This window comes from Eublepharis macularius, chromosome 4 (assembly GCF_028583425.1).
Source record: "Eublepharis macularius isolate TG4126 chromosome 4, MPM_Emac_v1.0, whole genome shotgun sequence".
NCBI lineage: Eukaryota > Metazoa > Chordata > Lepidosauria > Squamata > Eublepharidae > Eublepharis > Eublepharis macularius.
In genome coordinates this window covers 94,532,449-94,545,231 of record NC_072793.1, presented here as the reverse complement: position 1 = coordinate 94,545,231, position 12,783 = coordinate 94,532,449, and the positions used below count along the sequence as shown (strand labels likewise).

At 45.8% G+C, this 12,783-nt stretch overlaps 1 protein-coding gene across 1 annotated transcript in view; it reads left to right on the top strand.

Annotated features, from left to right (window-relative positions):
- RNF123 (ring finger protein 123) overlaps window positions 1-12,783 on the top strand; it is a 146,167-nt gene that overhangs the window by 122,218 nt on the left and 11,166 nt on the right. Inside the window, exon 36 of the mRNA XM_054978121.1 lies at window positions 12,480-12,622. Coding sequence (XP_054834096.1) covers window positions 12,480-12,622 — 143 coding nt within the window. The remainder of the gene's footprint in view (window positions 1-12,479; window positions 12,623-12,783) is intronic.

The window sequence follows — 12,783 nt, the reverse complement described above, 5'->3', positions numbered from 1 at the left end:
TGACTAGATCCAAGCAGGTAATGTTTTTGTTAGTTGCAAAATTAATGTTTGGGCACTTCAATGTCGAGCTATTATGCAAATAAAAAACTTCCTGCCTAACGGTCTGGTCCCTTTGCAGGGAAGCAAAGGCATACATTTGCATCATTCTTGTTTGTGCATGGATGTCCGGCTTATTGTTGATGTATAGTCAGCAAGCTCCAGTTGTGTCTAGCTTGTTTTTCTAGAATCTAATGATCAGTAGAGTTGAGGTGGTTAGAACTGTCTTCATTTTTAAAAATATCCATGCAGTTTAAATATTCATGCAAAAAGTAAGACAAAAGCTGACTCTTTGTCTAAGCTGTGCAGTCTTTTTATGCAAACATTCTTAAATTCTTTGACCCCTCCCCCCACAAGTGAGATGTTTACATTGCAATGAATCATGCAGGTTGTATTTAATTTGCATAATTTGGTTTGGATTTCTTTTGTGCATCTCACTTAAACATTGACTTGCATGTTTGTTCTTTTTGCATGAATCAGAGAATTAGGGTTGTGACACATCAAGTGTTTTATATAACAATTTATGATGGGAAAAGGCTAGGCTGTGATAATATTTTGAATAATTCCTGCTGTGCAGCATCTCTAGTTATTGCCCATTTATTGAATTTTTCTGATGCGCTCTTGAAAAATTTCCCCAGCGCTTTGCTTGTTGCAGGTTGGCATTCGAACTATTCAGTACCTGTGAAGAGCAACATTGTTTTGGCTTGTGTTCTCCCAGCTGTAATATTGAGACTTTACTGACACACCTCTCAGAAGTGACAAGTAGATTTCATGACACTGATATTCTCAGTTTGAAATTCTGCTGTATTTGAGGTTTTAAGGGGGGTGGAATAACTGTTCAGGAGCAGCTTAGCAGTACTGGAGCTGGTCTGGGCTGCTGTTTGGTAAAGTGAGGTTTGAATATAATGCTTTTCAAGTATAAATTATTTATTTATTTTATTTATAAATAGAAAAGAGTCCAGTAGCAACTTTACTGTAGCCTAAGCTTTCAAGAATCACAGTTCTCTTCTTCAGATGTATGGAGGGTAAGAAGAAAATGGTCAGATATATAGGTGGAGAAGGGAGGGGGGAGTAGATGCAAACAGTAGCTTCTGATAATGGGATCAGTTACTTCTGATAATGAGATAACAATTCATAGTCTCTAATCAATCCAAGCCTGACTGAGTCAAATTTACATATGAATTCCAATTCAGCAGTTTTCTGTTGGATTCGGTTTTTGAAAGGTTTCTGTTGAATTCTGGTGGCCTTTAAGTCCTTGATGGAGTGTCCTGATGGATTGAAGTGTTCTCCCACTGGTTTCTGGATGTTGCCATTTTTAATGTCAGATTTGTGTCCATTTAAGCAATTCTAAGATTGACATATTAGCATATATAAATTATCCAAAAGGATCATACTTACAGCAACAGACAGTACATAGAAGTACAGTCTATAGTCCCTATGCCTTTACTTATGCATCTCTTTGGGACCACTTCCCTACAGTACATCTGTCCTATCTGAGTAAAAAACCTTATTGAATAATTCAATTTTGCATTTTGTCAAAAGCCAGAAGAGTAGGAATTTTTCTGACCTCTTCAGGTAGGTCATTCCATAGGGTGAGTGTCAACACAGAGAATGCACAGTTGTTGATTTTGCCCATGTGGCAAGGTGGCACCTGCAGAAAGCCCTGTTCAGATGAGTGAAGCTACCATGCTGGAACATAGGGAGAGAGTCAGTCCTGTAGATATGCCAGACCAAGGCCATGAAGAGCTTTGTATATAATAGCCAAAACCTTGAATTGAGCTTGGTGGCTGATAGACAGCCAGTGTGAGACCCTTTTTGTTAGACCAACCATATTCTCGTTGCTTCTTGATCTGAATGATAATACAGATTAGTGGTATAGCCCTTGATTCCCCCCTTGTGCTTAGCAATCCTCCATAACAGACTGCTTCTGGATGGATTTAAAGGTAGATCCTGAGTCTGAAAAGGGTGGATATTATTGCCATTTCCATGAGATGCTTTTTGACATTTTCATTGTCATGTTGTCCATTTTCATAGGCATTCATAAAGATAGTAAACTATTTTATAATTAGAACAAATTCCCTAATGTTTAGTCCAAAAGTTAGTTGTAACAATTTAAAGTTCTTCAGCCTCCAGATATAGTGGGCCAACCTTCTTCTCCCCCTTCCCCACTATCAGTCTTCTTTTCTCTATTCCTGACTCTTCACATTTTCCTCATATGAATTGTCATCTGTTTGTCCAATTTCTACCTGCAAACAATGGCGGATACCACACCTTCCACTTTTATCCCTGACATGCTCATTTTCCATGTATACTGACTGAAGGGGTACAATCAGGCCTGTGTTATGTTGCAAACCGAAGGAGAAAAGAATGGGAAAATACTGTGGATGCGCTTTTTCTCTTTACTTGTGCTGACGGTGCCTTAGAGATAAGTTAGCCAACACAGCGACTACAACATTTTCTGACTGCACTATTGTTCGTATGAGGTACTGTGAAGATAAAAAGTTATATTTATGCTAAGACATTAACCTTACGTTGAAAACAAAGTTATGCTTATCCTTGAAACTCAGTTACACTAGTAGTGTTACTGGATGCTGATTGGATGAAAGACATAAAAAGACTTGGTAGTAGTCAGTTGGTTTGAGTAAAATGACATGTATGATGATGCACATCGCCTCTTGTGTAAGAAGAAGAAACCTTGTAGCCATTTTTCTAAACTTGATCCTGTTAGGTTTATTCGAATGCTGACCAATGATACAGCATTGCTAATAAAAAGACATCTTCAGTATAATTCTTCTTCTTCATTTGGACCCCTTCTCAAGAACCCCTGCTTGGGTAAAAGAAATTTCTCCATCAGAACTGAGCAAGAAGAATTATTCAATTAATTTCATTTGGTTTGGATCACCAGGAAGAAGTCTGCAGGTTGTAATTCCATGAGGCTAACATGCTTAAATGGGACTTTTCCTCTTAACATTTTTTTCAAGATGTACCAAGCTTTCCAATCACAGCACAAAACCTGGAATAACACAGTGGGTTAATTAGAACCTCAAATGGTTTATGGAATAATGTTAAGATTCCTCAAAACCAAGAACAAATTTCAGGACACCACAAATATCTGATGATATAGCATTTTGGTTGCTTACATACTTCATTATTTGCAAGATGAGACTAATTGGTCATGAGACAAGTGTCTTGTGTGAATTGGTTTCCAGAAGACTTGGGAACTATCATAACAGGGAAGACAGGGTTAACATACCTGTAACTTATGTTCATCGAGTTCTTCTGTGCCGACACACATGGGTACTGCGCACGTGCAGGCCAGCCGCCGGAAGATTTTTTACCGCTTTCCCAGCTCCGAAGGGGCCGTTTGCCGCGCGCCTCAGCGACCGTTTCCCGCCCAAACGGTCACATGCTCCTCCAGCGGCCAACGGCCCCTTCCCTCAGTTCTCCCTTGCCGCCGCTCATCCAATACACAGAGCCATAACCCCGACTAAAGACTAGAGCCATAGCCCAAAGGTACAGCAATCTGTGTTGGAGTTCACAGCGGGGTAGGAGGGAGGGTTGTGTGTCGGCACAGAAGAACTCGATGAACATAAGTTACAGGTATGTTAACCCTGTCTTCATCTTCGTTCTTCTGTGCCTCCACACATGGGAGAGTACCAAGCTTCACACAATAAGGAAGGTGGGGTGAAATCCAACTCAATTTTATTATACAACAGGAAACAAGAACAACATATATACACATATACACATGTGGCAAAAAAACATACCAACCCCACAACATCCAACAAGTATAAATATATATATAAATACACTATATACAGCGCCTCCACCTCCCCCATTGGAGCATATTAATCAGCATACTCCTAGGGAAACAAGGAATGGAGGACGGCCCTAGCAACAGCCACATCCTCATTGGCATTTACATCAACAGCGTAATGCCGTACAAAGGTATCAGCGGACGACCAAGTTGCAGCCCTGCAAATATTAGCTAAAGGTATACCCTTGAGCAGTGCCGAAGATGCCGCCTGGGACCGTGTGGAGTGAGCCCTGACACCCAAAGGACAGTCCACCTTAGCCGTGGCGTAGGCCTTCACAATGGCTGTCACAATCCAACGGGACACCGTCTGTGCAGACGCCCTGCGGCCCTTGTCCTTCGCCCCGAAACACACAAAAAGGTAGGGACTGTTCCTGAACACCCTTGTCCTCTCCAAATAAAAAGCCAAAGCCCTCCGCAGATCCAAACTGTGGAGGGCCTTTTCCCCTTTAGTAGAAGCTTCAGGGAAAAATACAGGCAGAGAAATCTCTTGTGAAAGGTGGAAGGTTGACACCACCTTGGGCAGGAACGAAAGACACGGTCGCAAGACCACCTTATTCGCATGAAAGCGAAGGAACGGGGGGTCTGCCCTAAGAGCAGCCAGCTCGCTGACCCGTCTGGCAGAAGTGACCGCCACGAGGAATGCCACCTTGTAGGAGAGCAAGTCCAGAGGGCACGTAGCCAAAGGCTCAAAAGGGGGCAACATCAACCTAGCCAGGACCAGGGAGAGAGACCACTGGGGCACAGGGGGTGACACAGGCGGGTAAAGATTAAGCATCCCCTTCAAAAACTGGCGGGACTTATGGTGAGAGAAAACCGTGCAGCCATCCACCCGATCATGGAACGCAGAGATGGCCGCAAGATGCACTTTCAGAGACGCCACACTAAGGCCCTGGTCCTTCAGCTCGCAAAGATAATCCAAGACCATCCCCAAGGGGCTATCCAGAGGCGCCACCTTCCTAGAGGCGGCCCAAGCCTCAAACCTACTCCACTTCGCCTTGTAGGCACGCCGTGTGGAGGGCTTCCTAGCGTTCAGTAGGACCTTCTCGACTGGCTCAGAGAAGCCTAGGGACGGGGCCGAATCCGCCAAGCGGTCAGGTGTAGTTTCCTGGGCTCGTGGTGGAAGAGCTTCCCGTGTAGGAGGAGATCCCTCCGGGGCGGAAGGGCCACGTAAGCTCGGCCGGACATCTCCAGCAGCTTCGGGAACCAGAGCTGCCGTGGCCAGAACGGAGCCACTAAGATGCAGTCCGTGTTGTCCCTCTCCACCTTGCACAGCACTCTGGGTATGAGAGGGAAAGACGGAAACATGTAATGTAGTCCCCGGGCCCAAGTAAATTGGAAGGCATCCCCAATAGAGAGGGGGTCGCTTCCTGCCCGAGAACAAAAGATCTCGGCCTTGGTGTTCGCCGATGTCGCAAACACGTCTATGCTCGGGCGACCCCATTTCCGAAAGATCGGCCCAACGTACTTTGCGTTGAGCCCCCACTCGTGATTCAGCATGTGCACCCTGCTGAGAGTGTCCGCCTGCACATTGTCCGACCCAGCCACAGGAGCCACGCACTTAGTAAACACACGTGGGGCTGTGGAAAGGCCGAAGGGGAGAACCTTGTAACGGAATACCCGCTGCTGGTAAACGAAGCACAGAAATCTCCTGTGCTCCTCCAAGATCCCCACGTGGAAATACGCGTCCTTTAAATCCAGGACAGCGAACCAATCCCCCCTCTTCAAAAGGGCAATTACAGCAGGCAGTGTGATCATCCTAAACTTGGTGACCCTTAGAAAGGCATTTAGGCCCCTAAGATCCAAAATCGGACGTAGACCCCCATCCTTCTTAGGGACTAGGAAGAACCGGGAAAAGAAACCCCTCTCAGACTCCACAAAGGGCACCTCTTCCACAACACCCTTAGCCAAGAGGGACCTAATTTCATCCTCCAGCTCAACCAAGGTATTATTCACCGCACTCAGCGGTGAAGTACACATCGGCAGTTCAGTGAATTCCAGCCCGTACCCCTTATCAACAATCGTTAAGACCCATGAGTCAGATGTTATTGACTCCCATTCAGACAAAAAAGGACTGAGTCTGTCCGAAAAGTTCAGGGCTGCCGCAGGGCCGGGTCCTCAGAACTGCCTTCCAGCCCCTTGCGGATCTTTTTGCTGGGGCGGAGGTTGAGACGAGCGGGGCTTGAATGGCCTACGCCTCCTGCCCTGGTGTTGCGCTGGGGTATACTGGCGCTGCGAGGTAGGGTACTGCTGATAGTACGGACGGGGTTGATATCTGCTGCGGTACTGGTAGGGATTATACCTCGACGAGTACCGAGGCTTGAACGTGGACCTGTCCGCCGGAGTGACCCCCAGGGAGCGTGCCGTCTGCCGGTCCTCCTTCTTCTTTTTAAGCGCCTCGTCGGTGGTGGTAGAGAAGAGGGAGTCACCCTCGAAGGGCAGACATTCAATCTTGGCCTTCACCTCCTGCGGGAGGGCAGTCGACCGCAACCACGAGTGCCTCCTCAGAAGCATCGCTGACGCCATACCCCGAGCAGCCGTGTCAGCCGCATGACTCCCGGCATTCATCTGTTGCTTCGACAATCGTACTGCCTCCGTCTGCAGCAACGACACCACCGCCTTCTTGTCAGCAGGGAGATCAGTGACATAGTTTGCCAGCTTTTCCCATAGGTAGAGCTGATAGCCCGCCATAATCATTTGATAGTTGGCTATCCGGAGGGCTAAAGCAGCAACTGAGTACTGACGTCTACCCAGTGCGTCCATCTTCTTTCCCTCCTTATCCGGTGGGACGGAGGAGGACCCCGACCTCTTGTGCTGAATCTCCTCGGCTATCAGGGATGATGGTGGAGGGTGCTTGATGAGAGACTGCCACGTCCCCTGTTTAATCTTATACATCTGTTCGATGCGTTTGGACGTGGCAGGCAGGTCAGATGGTGACTTCCAGACCTTGTCGATGATCTCCTCCAAGCCCTCCAACATAGGAAAACCTACTGTAGCCGGGTTCTCCCCATAGATTCTGCACAGCAACTTGTCCTTCGTCTTCGGGACCACAGAAGACACGTCAATCTCCAAGGCCTTGGACATGCGGGCCATTTGGTCTGCATAAATCCGCAGGTCCTCGAAGGGAGAGCTGGTGGAAGGGCCAACATTGTCGTCTGGGGATGGCTCGGAGAACGACTCAGAGCGGTAGCCGGACCCTGCATCCTCATCATCCTCATCAGATGCTTGCGCTGACATTTCCCCTTCTGGGAAGGGTGGGGGCAACCATTCACGATGGCCAGATGACGATGGCCCCGGATCCGATGGTCTGAAGCCAGGTGGAGCCCCCTTCCATTGGCACCGATAGGCCTCTGGCATAGCTGAAGCCTGTTGGTGGCGCGCATCCACGGACTGCTCGGATCCTATCCGCTCGGATCCGACACTCCCCTCGGACCAACACCGTTGGCTATGGGCAGAGTGGGCAGGCGACGGATCCCTAGTCGCCGCTCGGATCCGACGACGCGGAGCCGGGCTTGATTCCGGTGTTGGCGAACGCCGTCCGCTCAACAAGACCACATAGGCCCCCGGTTCCGGCACCACTTCCTCAAGGAGGGGACGGTCAGGGGAGTCCAGGTGAGGTGATGATGTAGGCGGGGACACCAGGACCACTTCCTCTGCAGAACGGCGCCGAGGGGACCGAGAGCGATGCCTGGTCTTCTTGGTCTTCTTCTTCTTCACAACCGGCTCGGAGGAAGCTCTCGGAACCGATGCCCTCTTGGTCGACGCCTTCCGCGCAGCCTCCGGTCCCGGTGCTGCCGCAGGCCCCTCGATCGATGCTGGGGCTGACCTTATCGGATCCGATCCGCTCGGATCCGGTCTCGGAGCCGACCTCCCCGGTTCCGACCTCACCGACGCCGACTTATGTGGCGACTTCGACGACCTCGCCACCGAGCTTGCCCTCGACGCCGACTTGCTCGCCGGGCGGGATGCAGTCACTGACTTGGAAGAGGCCACAGAGCCCGCCCGAGACCGCCCCCCGGCATGGGTCGGGGCGCGGCCAGCCTTCTCCGCGGCTCCCGGCTTCTCCGCTTCGGAGGGCCCAGGGGCGTCCAAGACCCGCTGCCACAGCGAAGCCTTGAGGCGGGCGGACCGTTCTTGCCTGGCCTTGTGTGTGAATCCCTGGCAAATCTTGCAAGTGGGGACTACATGTTCCTCCCCCAGGCAAAGCAGGCAAAGGCTATGCCCATCCGTTTGGGCCATTTTAGCACGGCACTGGGCGCAGTGCTTAAACAGGGCCGTAGAAGCCATTCCGAGGGGCAAGCCAAAACGAAGTCAAATACAGTCCGGGTCAATACACACCAAATCAGTCAGTCCAAATCACGAAGCAGAAGAAAGGTCGAGTCCAAAATCCAAGTCAAGCACGAAAAAAGGCAATCCAAAGATACAAGAAGCACGGAGCTACTAACGGAACGTTCTCCTCAAGCGGCGGCAAGAAGAGAACTGAGGGAAGGGGCCGTTGGCCGCTGGAGGAGCATGTGACTGTTTGGGCGGGAAACGGTCGCTGAGGCGCGCGGCAAACGGCCCCTTCGGAGCTGGGAAAGCGGTAAAAAATCTTCCGGCGGCTGGCCTGCGCGTGCGCAGTACCCATGTGTGGAGGCACAGAAGAACGAAGATGAATTAATGTTTTAACAATACTCTAGTAAACCTCTTTGAATGATAGAAAATAATCTGTTTATGTGTCTGCCTTTATCTACCAGTATACATTGTTATAGTAGTTCCACAGACTTTGATTCCCTGTAAGAAGTACAAATTCTGGACATCCTTTGAGCCTTTCGTAGAACAGCTAACTGGAAATTATCTCTACAACTGCAGTCCCAGATGTTATTAGATTTATGAGATCCTTTGATGGTTATCAATCTTTCCACGTTTTTATTCTTACTCTTATTCTATTCTGTTGAGGCAGTAATGACTGGCATAGTGCAGGCTGAAGTGGGATACAAAAACAGCTAGAAAATCTCTTTTTAGTATGTACCCAGCTTTTATACATTCTACCTTGAGGTCCCCAGCCTTTTTGAGCCTTCAGGTACCTTTGGAATTCTGAATAGCAGCCACAAGAGACAGAACTAACCACAAAATGTCAGGGAGTGAGGTTATGTATAACTTTAATAGTAACTTTTCAATATTTCAGGCAGAAGCTCTGCTTAACAGAATGCTTTTTAAAATAAACGTATTTAAAATATTGTCCTGTATTTACACAGCTTATCTTTGGTCACACATTAAAGACCCTGGTGCTGTTGTGGCAGCTTCTGCCAAAGCAACTTCTTAAACATCTGCTTAGCCAGTCAGATCTCCACTTACAGTCAGAAACCCTGCTGGCCAAAAGCTCCATTGGCCCTGCCCATTTTCTAAAAACACTTGGGTCTCCAGGAAAGATGTTGGTGAATACCATGGTGCCCACAAGCACCACGTTGAGAGACCCTGGTCTACATAATAACTATCTTGTGTACCTTGAATTGGAAATTCCAGCTTCAGCATTCAGCTATAATAATTTAGCTAGCTTTCACATCAGAACAGCCAAGTTAGGAAATACATACGATAAACAGATAAAAATCTAGATTTCTATCTTCACTGGTGCCAGTTTTATGTGATGAGATCAGATCCCTCTAGCCCTTGGGTGGTTGACTGCTATTACAGTCTGTTGTCATGTACCCTTGTTACTTTGATTTCCTCTTTCCAGTTCTTCATATGGTTAGGCTGCTTGTTGAGTTTTCTTGTTTTTAGCTGTTTGCCCTGCTAGTTATGAGAATATATAGCTGTGTAGTGATGAGACATCAGATTGTAATGAAAAAAATTGTTTACTTTTGTTTAGGCAACACTAGAAAAATGAGCTCCTGATAACAATATTCCTGTCTAGCTGATGAAAATTAAAAATGTAAGGATTCAATGGATGTATTATCTCCACTACTATGTTAATCTGTTAAGGCTGCCTTTCTTACTGCATTGTACTTCCCTTGAATAGAAAGGGTAGGAGCAAGTAATCAAAGGATTGAAAAACCATTCTCTTCAAGGAAACACCCTTCTCCCAGTGGAAGATAGGGTTGTTTTGAATCCACTTTTGGAGAAAGGCAGGCAAACGCTGCTCTAAATAAAATATTCTGACATACCTCCCAGTCTGTCCCTGTGTTGTATTATCTTCACATATTTACGAAATGGCATGTTAAATTGAGCTGAATAAGATTCCTGCGAAAGTGTACTAGGATTCTTGACTTTGTGGGTTTGTTATTAAGTAAATAATGGAGTTGCCTAATTACTGATCTTGAAATACCAGGAATATTCATTATGAGGGCCAAATATAGATAATGTGGGGTGTGTTCGGTTTTCTCAAACCTGAGCCATTTGGAGATATTATTGAACTAGGTGACTGTTATAAAAGGGCTGGTGGCTTGTTTAATGTACATGTGGAAGAAGTCAGATGCAGGTGGTGTCCTTATTTCATGGCCCTTTGGTATCTTACTTGTATATTTATTTGATGGGTTTTGCTTCTTTTAATTCGTTTTTAAAAAATCCTTCCCTTCCTCCAACGAACTTAGAGTGGCATCCATGCTCCCCCACTCTTTTTCCTCACAATAAACCTTTGAGTACATTACACTGAAAGAGAGTGCAACTGGCCCAAGGTCACCCAATGAACCCCATGACAGAATGGAGATTTGAACCTGGGTTTCTCCTATCATAGTCTGACATTCTAACCATTATAGCACACTTACTTTCTTTTAAACAGCTGCCCTTTCATGTAACATTGATTAGAACAAAAGCTAGGGTTTTCATTCACTTCTGAACATATACAGTTATTTATTTTATTTTATTTTATTTACATTATTTAGTCTGCCTTTCTCACTGAGACTTAAGGCAGATAACACAGTGGAAGTCAATATGATTAATGGCCGGGACATTCAACAAACAATGCATTTAATAAACAGCACAATAGAAATTTGAAAAACCAGCAGAAATGTGATCCAGAGCCAAAACAATACTGAAACAAAACTTAAGCAAATGGACGATGACATTTTAAATGATGCAGAGAAACTATCCAACAGGAGGGTAAATACAGCAACAAACAGTACACAGTAGTATAGCCTACTGTCCCTATCACTTTACCAATACAGCTCTCTGAACCATTTCTTTACAGTAGAGTCCTATTACCTGTGTAAAAAGTTCTTCTGAATAAATCAGCTTTATGTAGTTTGCAGAAGGCCAGAAGAGTCGGAGCGGGCCATTCCATAAGGTAGGGGTCACCACAGAGAATGTATGTGTTTTGATTTTGCCCATCTGTAGAATGGCACCTGCAGAAGACCCTGTGCAGATGAGCAAAGCTGCTATGGTGGGGCATAGGTACAGACGTGGTCCTGCAGATATGAGGGACCAAGGCCATGAAGGGCTTTCTATGTGATGGCCAAAACCTTGAATTGAGCCTGGTAATTAATGGGAACCCAGTGGGAATTGGGTTCCCATTAATGTGCATGCTTTGCCTAGCTCCTGATCATAATCAAGCTGTGGCATTTTGCACCATTTGAAGTCTCCAGGTTGACTTCCAGGGAAGGCCTATGTAGAGTGCATTACAGTAGTCTAGTCTCAAAGTCACTGTGGCATGGATTCAGGTGGCCAGCTCTGCTATATCAAGATAGGGGGCCATCTTCCATGCTAAACTGAGTTTGAAGACAGCATTTGTTTTGCTTCTCTAGTAGTTAGTGTGTGGAACAAGCCTAAATATATTTCACTTCTACATACCAGCATAAAGTTTTAGGGCATAGTTGGGTACTACTTTGATTTGAAAATCCATTGGGAGACACTTTCAGAAATGATTAGGTCAACTGTGATGATGTCATCAAAATGGCCACCACACTACATTCTTTATCTTTAAATAGCTCATGAACGAATGGATTCTAATATGCAAGGTCTCATTTGAAAGGTAACTGAATACTCTAAAAAGGTTAATAGCAACTATATTGTAAATATAATGCTTTAAATTTTGTTTACATGTTAACATAGATTAGCTTTTTTTGTTTGTTGGTTTTTTCTTATCTATGTTACAAATAATGGTATCAAAGGCGCAAATTAACACAATGTCTACCTGTATAGGTGTTAAATGGATGCAGTGTTTCTAGAGTTACAGTTGTAGCTCTGCGCCAAGTAAAAAACATGAAATCATGTCATGTAAATGTGATGGAACATGGAAAAATGATAGAACTCTGTTATGCTAAGATCTCAAAGTGGCATTTTCAGGATGCTAGATACGGAAAACTTTCAAAAGGGTTACATTCTGATTGATTTTGCCCACTTTTTAAAATGCCGAAAGTATTGAATTTGCAAAAATTGGCATCATTCAATAATGTTCCAATGTTAAACGGCAGATGGTTTTTGTAAAGCTTATTTGGTGAAATTGATTTTGATTTTTGAAGTGAGAATAGTTGTGACCTTTGTGACCATTTTGTGGACTAACATTATTCCCTTAAGGGATGGAAGGTTGTCCTTTTGCTGTGCTATCTCCATGGCACAATGTTACTGTATTGTACAGAGATTGCTGAGGGTTATGGCATGTGCTACCATTTCAAGGCAAGGCCTTTGAAAAAAGAGTCTGACTTTGTCTTTTCAGGGCTGAGCGGGCAACAGCGGTGCTACTGGCAGATCCCTGTTTCCAACTCCGTTCTATTCAGTATTTGCTGGGTCACACGGAACCTTTAGTACTAGGAATGGCATCTCCCTCTGCTGACAAGAAACACTTCTCCCTGCAGAGTTGTAAGTATCTCCTGATTTGTCAGGCTTAAATATACCGTGGGCTGCTTGCCTTGCATGGCTATGTCATCTCCTTCCAGCTTGGCAGCTGTGCAAGTTCTAGGTGCACTCTGTAGAAAAGTCAGATCACTGTGATCTCTGCTACAGAGCCTGTAAACACGTGA